At 36.4% G+C, this 12846-nt stretch overlaps 1 protein-coding gene across 1 annotated transcript in view; it reads right to left on the reverse strand.

Annotated features, from left to right (window-relative positions):
• rtknb (rhotekin b) overlaps window positions 1-12846 on the reverse strand; it is a 28417-nt gene that overhangs the window by 2697 nt on the left and 12874 nt on the right. The window contains exons 11-12 of the mRNA XM_079486604.1: window positions 4135-4239; window positions 2745-2844 (exon numbers count right to left, since the gene is read on the reverse strand). Of these exons, the coding sequence (XP_079342730.1) occupies window positions 2745-2844; window positions 4135-4239 (205 nt within the window). The remainder of the gene's footprint in view (window positions 1-2744; window positions 2845-4134; window positions 4240-12846) is intronic.

Raw genomic sequence — 12846 nt, forward strand, 5'->3', positions numbered from 1 at the left:
AAATTGCTGTGGACCACCTGGGGTATTTTTAACATCCCACCAATAGAGTCCATCACATAACAGTAGTAACCAACTTTCAATTAAAACTAAAAGATTTTCCATTATAACAGTTGAATCCATTACATTTTCTATTGTGTTTTGGCCAGTGTTCTTTTGTTTATTTCAGCAAGGTTGTTTTGGGTGCTCTTCTGTTTGATAGCATTAAGATTGCATGTTAGGAGACAGAATATTTAATTACTGGCAGTAATTGTTTGACAGCGGAGCATGAGGATAGTTTCACTTTCTCATCTTTATAGTTGCGTGTTACCTGCAGCAACATCCTCATTGTCTGTCGATTTAAAAAAAACTGTCCCTTTGCTTCTCATCCAGACCGACATTCCCGTTTTTCTAGGTGCGGCAGATTAAAATATTTGGAAATGGTCATGTGACAAGATCCAACCAACCAATATAGACAAGCTGAGTGAAGATGGAGACCCAGATGATCACAGCATTAATTGCAAGGTATTTTCAGTGCATCAACATACATTAAAGTTTGGATGTTACCCGCTTGTGTTACAGTTATGAATGTGTGTCTTTATTTTGTTAATTGTAATTACTGTATTATTGTAAGATCCTGCCAATGATATCTTTATATCCATCTAACAAATTTTTCTATACAGTTGCATGCTATAGGACGCTAATCCTTGTACGTATAATCATGCTGTTTTTTACAACTTATTGTAGTAAGATTTTACATTTTCACAATTCTTGTCTACTGTAGCTATGCTGTAGCAGACAAATATAGCTGTATGTATATGCAAACTTAAAAAATTGTACTTAGGGTGACAATGTACAACTGGCAGACCGGACTACAGATGAAAATTAGCAATTGGCAAACTCTGGCATATTACAGGTCTTCTTTCTATGGGTACGTATACTACGTACAGGACTGTGCAAAAATATTCACCACAAAAAAATGGTAGAATTTTGCTGTAGACACCCCAAAAAAAACATGAGCAAGTGTCCCTGTAGGACAAAAGCAGACTTGCATTGGTTTCGTGTCCATACATTACAAGTGAAAGGTGCTGCCATTGTTTGCTCACTCACATTCTTCAAATTACATTTTTTTGTGTTTTGCAGAAGAAAGGAAGTCACGTAGGTGTGAAATTACAAGTGAATGAACGATGACAGAATTTTCAACCAAAATGAAAGGATAAAGAGAAATATACTGCTCATTCTTGGTTCATGCATTTACTCATGTTAATAAATACATTCTACTCAATTCATTTAAGAATGTAATGTCCCTAAACTTTCATCCAGGGATTTGTTTGATATGTTTTTAATGTCTAATACTGTTTAGAATGGACAGTATGTCAATTGGGACACACGAAAAGCCTCACTTTGAAATGTCCTCGGGCTCACACGTGTGGTAGTAATGTTAGACAAATTTCTTTAGCGTTTAACCAGAATGTGTCAAAATCATTTTTGTAAGTTAATGCAATGGTACTTCAATGTTTTAAAGTGTGGCCCGAGGGCTTAAATACTTTTGTGGCCCATGTTGTGCATGGTGTCAAAGATTTCACCAAAATTGTCGAGAAAACCTGCTTTCAAACTTACTTGGAAGTCACAGAAAAAACTGTGAAGTTTCTTCAAAATCCCTTACTTGAAATAATGAACATATTCTAAAACCACAGAATAACTGTTGCTTAAAGGTCCAATGTGTCATTTTTCGGTTTGTCATCATTCGGTTCCGATCAGTTAAAATAAACCCTTCAAATCTTTGTAAGCAGGCAAACCTAAAAATCAGCAGCACCACCTAAGTCCAGGTGTCAGTAATATCTAGCAGCAGGGTTGCGAATTGCAACCAACCGCTCACCTTTTCGAAACACTACGACGGTTGACATGGCGTATTATGCAAGGGGACCCGCGGTGTGTGTGGATGGAAATAGCTCATTCTAAGGTAATAAAAACATAACGCTTCATTGCTTACGCTCTTATACACCTCTGAAGGCATAGCTACGTGTATTATATTATATCATATATATATCAGAAAATTACACACTGGACCTTTAAAAAACGAATATCATTTGATATGCGGACATATTCATGTATCATGGGCCCTACAAGCTCCAAAAAAACATTGGTTTGAATCTACTGAATCCTGCTACTGAATTTTGTGAGAACAAAAAACGTATGACTCACTTTTAAAACTGCAGGAATTAGTACGTACGTAGGAGAACTTTGTGTTGTGTCACATGACTACATTTATATAAACTGTGAATCAGTCTGTTGACAGCTGTGTGCTAAAATAAAATATTTAAAGCAATTGTGCGCCGCTGGGACAGTTTAATGTGTCGGTGTGTCGCAGTGTCACCACACCTATATGGCATTATTAATGCACATCTCAACGTATGACAATCTATGAAATTAATGAATGCATAGTTCTTTCAATGTTTCAAACGGGTATTTTGTGGTTTGGCCGTGCGCGGTATTTTTGCCGCTTTTAACGAACGATGTGTTGCTAGTGCCTGTGATAAAGCCACTCCCGTGCACAAAATCAACAAAGATTCCTAAAACGTATTCAAGTGCCTCAAGTACACGGTGTACTTTGACAATGCGTGCTTCATCTGATTTCGAAACAAGTTTTGTATGTCTCGGAGGTTGCTCTTAAATCATTTTAGTGCACATGAGTGCATTACCCATATCAGTCTAAAGATGTTTTTTTTTTCTCTGTGTTTGTGTACAAACGTCCAAATCCGTATCACCTGTCATTAAAATAGGTGGACAACAGGTTCTGGATCTCTGAAGAAACAGGTCTGTTCAGGGGTAGCTGATGGTTTCTGGATTGGGTGGTTGATGGTGAAACTAAAAGGAAATAAACAGAAAGAAACCAATAAGACACGAAAATGTATACATCAACAAAATATTGACATTTCCAAATTTTGAGACGGTATAAAATGTCGATTTCTGGCAGCTTGGGAGCTAGTATGTGTATCTTTTTAAATGCAGAGACATAAGTAATGTTCGGTTACCTTTACAATTCCACCAGCTTTAAATACACTTCACATAATTAGCAGCCATCTTACATGCATAGCTGTGTTAATGCTCAATGTGACAAAAAGAATGAAAAGCATGACAGGTGTTTTGTTAGCACGCAATATTGACTTGATAGAGACGTAATCCCTCTCGCTTTTGTATTTATTGCTTCTTTTGTTTTTGACTAGCTTTCATCGCCGTTGTGTTTCATATTTATCATGCTCTTGGTTCTCCCTGTTACCAAACTGGTATGCTCTTCAGCACGGTACAGGTGTGACACAATGAGATATTGCATTTGCGGTTGACTTCTTGCAAAAAAAACAAAACAGAATACACATGTTCTACCCCACTGATCCTCCATCTCGAAGTGCATTTTTGATGTATGTCTTGGGTTAATGAGAGCGTATGTGCAGAATGTGGACTATAAAGAGGCGCTAGATGTAAAGAGAGGCGTAAGTTAATGTAGAGTCTGAATGCGGCATGCCTTCTGTTCAATGATGCCCGTCCCCATTCTGATGTGGTAAAGTGTAATTGTTTTGATGTGCTTGTTGAATTAACGTCCGACATTCTTTTCAAATAAAGGTTTATAATATCTTTTCTACTCAATCCCTGTCTGATACCTGACTCCGCTGTAAACCAACCCGTGGGCCTGGATTAATTTGACTGGTATTTCCCCGGACATATGTCATTTGCCGTCTAGTGTCTGTTGAATTTAACAAAATCAAACCTTAAGAGTGATTTGAAAGACTTGACAGCATAACAAGACACATGAAAACTTGAATCATATAAACTTTTTTTACTTTTCCTTAATGCATGAACACATATCGGTGTTGTATTCCATAAACGTGAATATGAATTTGTTTTCTTTGCAGTATTTGAGGTCTGACAATCTAAAGAGCATCTTTTCTGTTATTTTGACCTGAGTATCCAGTTCACTTATTGCACATAAAATATTTTTTTCAAGTGACTTTTAAAGCCAATTTTAGCTGATCTGATGCTTAAGTTGAGCTTTTTTACACCGTGTTAGACTGTAGGTCTTTCACTAGGGGTTTTGAATAATTGTCTTTGATTGAAAACCTCAATAAAACCCTCTTACTTATTCACTCACAATGGTCTTACCCATTTCATGATACAAAGAGCCTTGCTTTAGCATCGCTGCCCCTGGTTTTCGTTGAAAAGATTCATCGATCTTCATGAGCTCCTCACAGCACTGTTTCCACTCGCCTACAGAGAAAAATCAAGGGTGTCAATCACAAAAACACACGCAATGTTACCACAAAAGTAATCTAGGTCTTCAAAACCCATACGGCAGATATCCGTCTAGGGAATTTTAGGCAAATCTTTTGAACAAATGGTTTGCTTTGGGTAATCTGGTCTGCAAACTCACTGAAAACTGAATTTATCAACATGGTTGGAGCTTTCATTAATCTTTGAAGATGCTTTTTATCATTCACTTTAAGTGCACCAGCCATCAAGATATTCTTCAGAATGTCCCCTGTGCTACGTGGAATGAAGAAAGTCACACAGGTTCTTCTGGCATGACATCTCGGTGTTGAAACGATGACAGAATTATACACGAGAAACAGGCGTTTTTCATTGAAAACGCCATAAAAACCCCATCACTGCACCAGCAATGAATGCCTCAAACACAAATAACCGTACTCAACTCATATTTGAAAACAAAAAGCTACATTCATGTGTCTGCATACTTGAGTGAGTTATGTATTTAATTTCAGGTCTTCAGGAACTTTCAACAACGTCTCAACACGTTCCTGTCTCGATGACATCAGGTCTTTAGGTCAAACAGGCCGTATATTCTTCGGCGCATGACACATAAGCCACCAGACAAGGATGCAAGGCATAACAATAACAGAAAATGGCCTTTTTGACGAACAATAACAAGCATTATCAAGCAGAAACCGCAGTAGACAGTGTCTCGTTCTTTCAATGCGTGTCTGGTCTCTACACAATTCGTACATACAAAAAGTGCATCTATTCACACACGAAGCTATATTTCCCACAAGGTGAATCATATTTTATCTGATAGACTAAGTCAACAATACATTATGTAATGATTCAGTGCGTTGCATGAGTCACGTCAAATTAATGTCGGCTTGTTTATCTTTTTCATTCCTTTTTAATACGGATTTATAGTGGAAAATATAGAATTTGAAGACCCCCAGGGAGTGGTCCAAATTGACATCATACTGCTAATAAATAAATGTACTAGGAATACAGAAAATGTTACAGAATTGATAATTTAATGTAAATATCATCAAAACAGTCCCCTTTTAAAAGTTGAAGCTAAATATTAAATGTATGGTATATGGCTACAGGCAGAGAATTCTAAAAAAACATTTCTTTTTTATTTCTTCGTCAAGGATTTGAACACAGCCACCCTTTTCTATCAACAGCTGTCAATGACAAACAAAGACACTGTTGTGCTATTCTGTACTACAATGTGAGGACTGTTCTAACAATTCTGACCTGATTTGTCAATCTCAGGTAATTCCCTGTCAGGCAGACTTCACGACTTCAACACAAACCGCACGTGTATGTGCTTGTTTAAGGCAATAAAGCCAGCATCTCGCGCTTACATCACCTGCAGTTTGGTATCATGTTGCAAAGTGTGTTGAGTAAGCATTGCTGTGCAAACATTCAGAGCCAGGTGTGGAACTTTGAAGAAGCATCAAAAATCCCAAAGATTTATTTATAAAGTAGAAATTCGACGGAGTTGGCGATGACCTTTTCACCTAGACTGCTATTTACTACTACTAAGCAGCACACGTTATTTTTGTTGCATTGAAAAATTCTGTTCCCGGTTACATGACGGGGACTACAGTATATACTGTGTATTCTTATCTAGACAATACATTTTGATTAGGTGGTAAACGTTTTATAAAATCGATAATGGCGCTTGTACAACGTTCTTAATATTCTAGTATTTGTTTTGACATTAAAACTTAATGTCTTCCCACTTACAGTAACATCTAAAAATAAATTCTCCTATAACACGTCCACCAGCATCAGCGCATAGTTTCTCTTCTGTTCAAGAATGCGCCTACATGTCAAGATAAAAGTTGATGAGTAAATGGTCAATAGGACATCTATTGTTGGGTGATAATGGGCAATAGCTCATATCTTTTAATGTGAAGTGTCTTAAATAGAAAAACAGTTTGGAGGCATTTCTGGGAAAGGAATGTTAAATGAAAGAAATTGTTATACACAAAGGGAAGTCATGTAACAAAGAAAACATTTCTCAAAGTAGCTTTCTGTGTTCCACAGAAGAAACTTAAGAGTGAATTAATATGACTACGTTTTAACTATTCTTTGAAAAGCCAGAGACCATTAATATTTCTTTGTTTTATATTCTTTCAATTGAATATAATTGTTCTATTACAAGAAAGGTTTTATTAACAATGAATGTGTATTTAAAAATTTGTGTGTAGCTTATGTACATAGAATCTGCCAAACATACTGGAACTATATATATTGATCTCCCAGTAGGATGTTTTAAAGAGCATCTTGCGTTGTGTAATAAAAGCGAGGTCTTATAATTTTGGATAGCAATGCCCTGCATTTAGAACTAAACACCCTACAAGAAAAGGCCAAATAAATTGGAAATAAAACGGTGGTATAAATAGCGCTCATTTAATTATGATAGCCGAGTTTCATCCGTCTCCACATTTGAACCTGGCCAGGGAATGACGTTTGTTAAGCTCACCAAACACATCCCATGCGCTCTAGACTTTACCTTCACATTTAAGCTGGCACGTACATTGTCAGCCGGAACAAAAATATTGTGGTTGTGTAATGCCCAGTTCACTGCATCTTGGTGCATTAGGTCAGACGGTTAGTAAATGTAAATAAAAATACTGTTTTACATATCAAAATATCAAATGCATTTACTGTAATATTCCTCTTTACAATTGCCAATGAACAAAACAAAATATGCATGTTTGCCCCCATAATGAAAGTGTGACCTGAATTGGACAACTGGCATGTGTAAGTAGTGGAAAAACGACTTGGAATGTTGTATTGTATGAGAACAGGAAGTCGCTTGTGTGTAACAGGAAATCTCATGTTAAATGTTTTTCTTTTTGAATAGAAAGTCTTTGAGATAGGAGATGAGGGACACGCCTTCAGAAACCAGATGTTGTTTTGATCTGTCACTGTTGTTTGGAACATATTTTGAGATATTTAAACCCCTGTATTTCTTTGAATTGCACTTTGAATGACACTTAAAAAGCCTCTTTGCCCAAAAGGCGTTTACTTTACGGTTATTTTTTTTTGGGGGGGGGTTGGTTTATGACATTCAAGACCTCCTTTATCATGTGCATAATAAGTATCTTGAGTCAATTAAAAAAAAATATTTTAAGAAAATAATGGGTTGATACTTTGGAAAGCCTGCAAGAAAAAGTAATCAAGTATTTTTTTTCAGTTCCTCTAAAGTTCTTTTGCCTTTGTAGGGCTTTTTAAAGAGTGTGGTATCTGTTGCAAAACATAATAAACCAATGCTACAGGTTGGATACTGTTCCTGTTTCCTATCAATTACAATTTCCTTTGAAAGCCAAGCCCTTTAGTCATAGGACCCATTGTGAACTCGAAATTCAACAAACAAACACACGCACACCTTTCTGCATTTTACAATTCAGTCTGATTTCTAAGCTTTTTTTCATCACGGGGAACATAAGGTCAAAATGACTGGTATTACGCTCTTTGAGGGACATCACACACAAATACATGTACACAAACAAACTGATTTTCTTCGCCAAAAAAAAACCCATCAGAGGTCATGCTGAGATTTGGCATTGATCGCACACAAACACACGTTTTGGTTCTCATGAAGTATCTTGATCTCATGATGTCTGTCTGGATATTGGAACAAATTGACAGGTGCATGCCATTTAGGAATGTCAAGCTAAAAGATTGCGAAGAAGGTAGTGAACATCTTGTTCCATTCTTTTTCGTCACTATGTGAAGTTTGCACGCAGGTTCGTTTTTATAGCTTAATGTCTATAATTACACTTAATTACAAACAGTGCCAAGTAAACGCCTGAAAGCTTTATGCGAGCTGAATATTCAGGCTGCCAGTAAACACAATGCTGTTTGTAAACCAGACATTGTTTAAATATTTAAGGGAGAATAGAGAAAATAATATGGGTCAACGTCAAAATAGCTACATGATTATTATCAGCCACTGGGCCACTTATATTTACACCGTTCAACAATAACACCCCATTAAAAAAGTTGTAAAACGATGACCCTTTTAAAAAAAGGCCTAAAACATTTTTCTGCGACTTAAAAACGTATAATTTACTGTACATCCAAGATCTAACAACTAAAGAAACACCAGTGTACATAAACAACAAAATATATACCTGTAGCTTCTGGATTTTTCAAAACTCATTATTATAATCTAGGTTGATGAATGACTTATTTAAGGAAATTAGAGGTGAATCATTGCATGCAGAAATACTTTTGGCTAGAAACTACACCATGAATCCTTTAAAAGACTAGAAAAAGGAATATTATTCGTTTCTGTTTACTAAAATTTGATTAGAAATAAATAAGGTGTGGTGTCATGTACTGGCCAAAAGTGATGTCCAGAGGGCATCCGTACAATATTTGCTTTTAAATTCCAGTCTGAGTGCATCACATCGTAAAATAAATTGTTATTGGCCAAATCAACCACATTTGAACAATATTCAAGCAGGCAAGTAAAATAAATAAGTTATCAAAATCTTGAAATAATGAGCAGTGCTCTCTCATCCCAAATGCTGGGGGGCTGTTGACACTGTAGCCACGCCCACTCGCATCTCTCAACCTGAGTCCCCAGTATATGTTAAGAGTTTACGGGACTATTTTAATTGAAACACGTGCAATATAATAGAGAAATCGTATACATCTTTACAAATGCATTACATCTAAAACAAACGCTAATATTCGTTTTACTAGTGTTATATGACCCATTTAAAAGCGACAGCAGCATATTTCTCCTTTCTGTTGAAAGTCAAGGAAAACACTCACTTGCTTGCGGCTCAATAGCTTCTGTTACTTCCATTATGATTTATCTTTATTTAATTTGCACATATGCAGTGTTGTTATAATTGATTACGTCAATCCATTTGTATACCTTAAAAGGTTAACAGCATCTTATTTTACATTTACATTTAGTCATATAGCAGACGCTTTTATCTAAAGCGACTAATAATGTTCAAATTGCTTCCATTGTTTACATCATCTATAAGGACAACAAAAAGCATAAATGCAATGAAAAAACTAATCTAATTATTTTTCGAAAGAGTAGAAAAGAGATAGAAGTCAGAACTATTCGGTCAGGTGTTGATGGAAGTGATGTGTTTTCAGACGATTCTTAAAAATGGCTACAGAATCTGCTGATCTTGTAGCAGCGGGCAGATCATGTGGAACCGATCCAGAGTAGGGGCTCGAGAGAGATATTTAACCTTTTTGGGATGGCACCACAAGACGTTGTTCGTTTGCAGAGCGCAGGGATCAGGCGGGAACATACATCTGCATTAGCGAGTGGAGATAAGGGGGTGCCGAACCAGTGGTGGTCTTGTAGAACAGGAGCAGAGTCTTGAATTTGATGCGAGCCACTATAAGGAGCCAATGTAACTTTATAAAGAGAGGAGTGAAGTGTCCTCTCTTGGGTTCATTGAAGACCATTCTTGCCGCTGCATTCTGGATCATCTGTAGAGGTTTGGTTGTGCAAGCTGGAAGTCCAGCCAGTTGCGCATTGCAATAGTCCAGTCTGGATAGAACAAGAGCTTTGACTAGGACTTGCGTAGCATGCTCTGATAGAAAAGGTCTAATTTTCTTAATATTGTAAAGGATGACTCTACTGAACCGGGTGATGCTGGCAACCTGATATGTGAATTTTAGCTGATCATGGATCACAACTCCCAGGTTTCTGGCTTTCCCAGTTGAATAGAGAAGTTGTGATGAATCTTTGTGTCGGCCGGGATTACAAGCAGTTATGTTCAGCTGCAGGTGATGGTCCTTCATTCAATGCGTGATTACGGCTAGGCATGCTGAGATGCGTGCCAAAACAGTTTAATCGTCAGGCTGAAATGACAGGTTGAGTTGTGTATCATCTGCACAGCAGTGATAGGAAAAAGCCATGTTTCCGAATGACAGAGCCTAGGGATGTCATGAATACAGAAAATATCAACGGACCAACCACTGAGCCCTGAGGCACCCCTGTGTCGAGATGTTGGGACTTTGAGACATCACCTCTTCAGGATACTTTAAATCCAATCTAAAATAGGTATCCATAGGTAGAACCTGAACCATTGTAGGATTTATTGTATTATCTGCTTTGCTCTGTTGTTATATTGCTGCCGTTTCTTGTAGCTTGATTATTTCTTCTCATTTTAATTTGTCAGAAAATACATGAACATAGCCTATACCGAACCGTGAGTAATTTTAACCGTTACACCCCTACTCGGATGCTCCACTGCATCATCGAGCCATCACAACCCTGACATTAGTTTTATCTGTTAATATAGCCTAATGTAAAATTCATTATATTTTGTTGATCCTCTAAAAACTTTTCCTCTAAATATCATAGAGAAAAAACAAAACATGAGGGCAAGCAATGATGATATTTTCACATTTGGGTGACCTATTCCTTTGGAAAAAAAACTCTTCCTGTTTTTCACTACGTCTCACACAATTTTTTTTCTTGCGATTGCTTAATCTTGCCCTCCTAAATCTGTTCACCAGTCTAATCTGTATTGAAGAATCCAGTTTGATAGGGTGTTTGACATTGTTGGTTCAGTGAAACCACAGATGTAACCTACGATAACTTAAGTGCTGAGTTTTTAGTTTTTTGTCCTTGATATGATAATTACAGTCTCGTCACACCAAAAAGTACAAGTAGTTATTTAAACATAAATCTCAAATGAAAACATGAGGACACGCGAATGAATGCTTAAGTGTTTGATTTAAGTGATTACACGTTTACTTTTATCAAGAAAATGTTGATAAAGTAGGATTGGTTAGTAATTAGTAATGTACACATTTTGTCACTTCAAATGACAAATATTATTTTGTTTTGTACAAACTACAATTTTATAAATTCCCTTACAACAACAACTTTGAAACTTTTAAAGTGAAATTATACATTCTTATTCATTTTCTAATTAAATATTTTTATTTATTTTTTATTTTATGAGTAGTTTAACAAACTGAGTGATGATAAATGTCTTCAATTATAGAAAAAAATCGGACCTTACGCATTCGTTTACTTACTTAACAAAACTGCAGAAATACTTTCTATTTAAGATAAAATTATGAAATATTATGATGTTGAAACCTTAATGCTGTATTTCCAGCTGCGTTCTACACCTTTTGTTGTTTATTGTAGCCTGGTTCGATTTGTGTTTTTCTTTCTTCTGCCATCACTTGCTCAAGCAAAACTAAACAAACAAATAAATGTTTAAGTTGAATTCACACAATTTCAGGGGCAACAAGCAGGCCGGAACCCCTTTGATTTTTAGACTACTTGTAAAATGTGTGCCTATTCAAAATCGTTTACATTTGGACTTGTTTAAATCAGTTAAAGCTTTTCTTCCACTCGTGTTTTAAATATTGTGGCCCCTCCAGCTTAACAATTCAGTTAAGAGCTTGAAAATGAGAGCAAGAGGCATTATTAATCGCTGGTGTTGCCGGAAGTCACCTGCTCTCCATTGAAATGAATGACATCGCCTCACTTTGAGAACCGTGAGCAATTTGAACCGTTACACCCCTACTCGGACACTCCACTGCTTTATTGAGCCACTACAACGCTGACATTAGGCTATATTAACAAATAAAACTAATGTAAAATTCATAATATTTAGTTGACCCTCCTCAGGTTTATCCTTCCAGACTTTACTTGAAAAGATGTCTATCTATGACATTTGTTCTAAATATCATTTGACAACAAAAACAAGAAAACATGAGGACAAGCAATGATGATATTTTCACATTTGGGTGACCTATTCCTTTGAAATCTTCCTGTTGTTCACCACGTCTGACTCAGAACAAATAGTTTCTTGCTAATCTTGCCCTCCTTCATCTGTTCACCACTCCAATCTGTACTGAAGATTAAAGATAAAATCCAGTTTGATAGGGTGTTTGACATTGTTGGTTCAGTGAAACCACAGATGTTACCTACGATAACTTAAGTGCTGAGTTTTTTGTCCTTGTTATGATAATTACAGTCTCGTCACACCAAAAAGTACAAGTAGTTATTTAAACATAAATCTCAAATGAAAACATGAGGACACGCTTATGAATGCTTAAGCGTTTGATTTAAGTGATTATCAACATTTTCTTGATAAAGTAAACATATACGGACCTTACGCATTTGTTTACTTCCTTAACAAAACTGCAGAAATACTTTCTATTCAAGATTAAATTATAAAACATGATGTTGAATCCTTAATGCTGTATTTCCAGGTACGTTCTACACCTTTTGTTGTTTATTGTAGCCTGGTTAGATTTGTGTTTTTTCTTCTGCCATCACTTGCTCAAGCAAAACTTAACAAATAAATAAATCTCATAGTTGAATTCACACAATTTCAGGGGCAACAAGCAGGCCGGAACCCCTTTGATTTTTAGACTACTTGTAAAATGTGTGCCTATTCAAAATCGTTTACATTTGGACTTGTTGAAACGAGTGGAAGAAAAGCTTTAACTGGTGTTTTAAATATTGTGGCCCCTCCAGCATAACAATTCAGTTAAGAGCTTGAAAATAAGAGCGAGGGCATTTCTTATTAACAGTGCCTCAAACTAAAACTTGCCTTTTTGAAGATAAATATT

Source organism: Barbatula barbatula (genome assembly GCF_947034865.1).
Source record: "Barbatula barbatula genome assembly, chromosome: 22".
Classification (NCBI taxonomy): domain Eukaryota; kingdom Metazoa; phylum Chordata; class Actinopteri; order Cypriniformes; family Nemacheilidae; genus Barbatula; species Barbatula barbatula.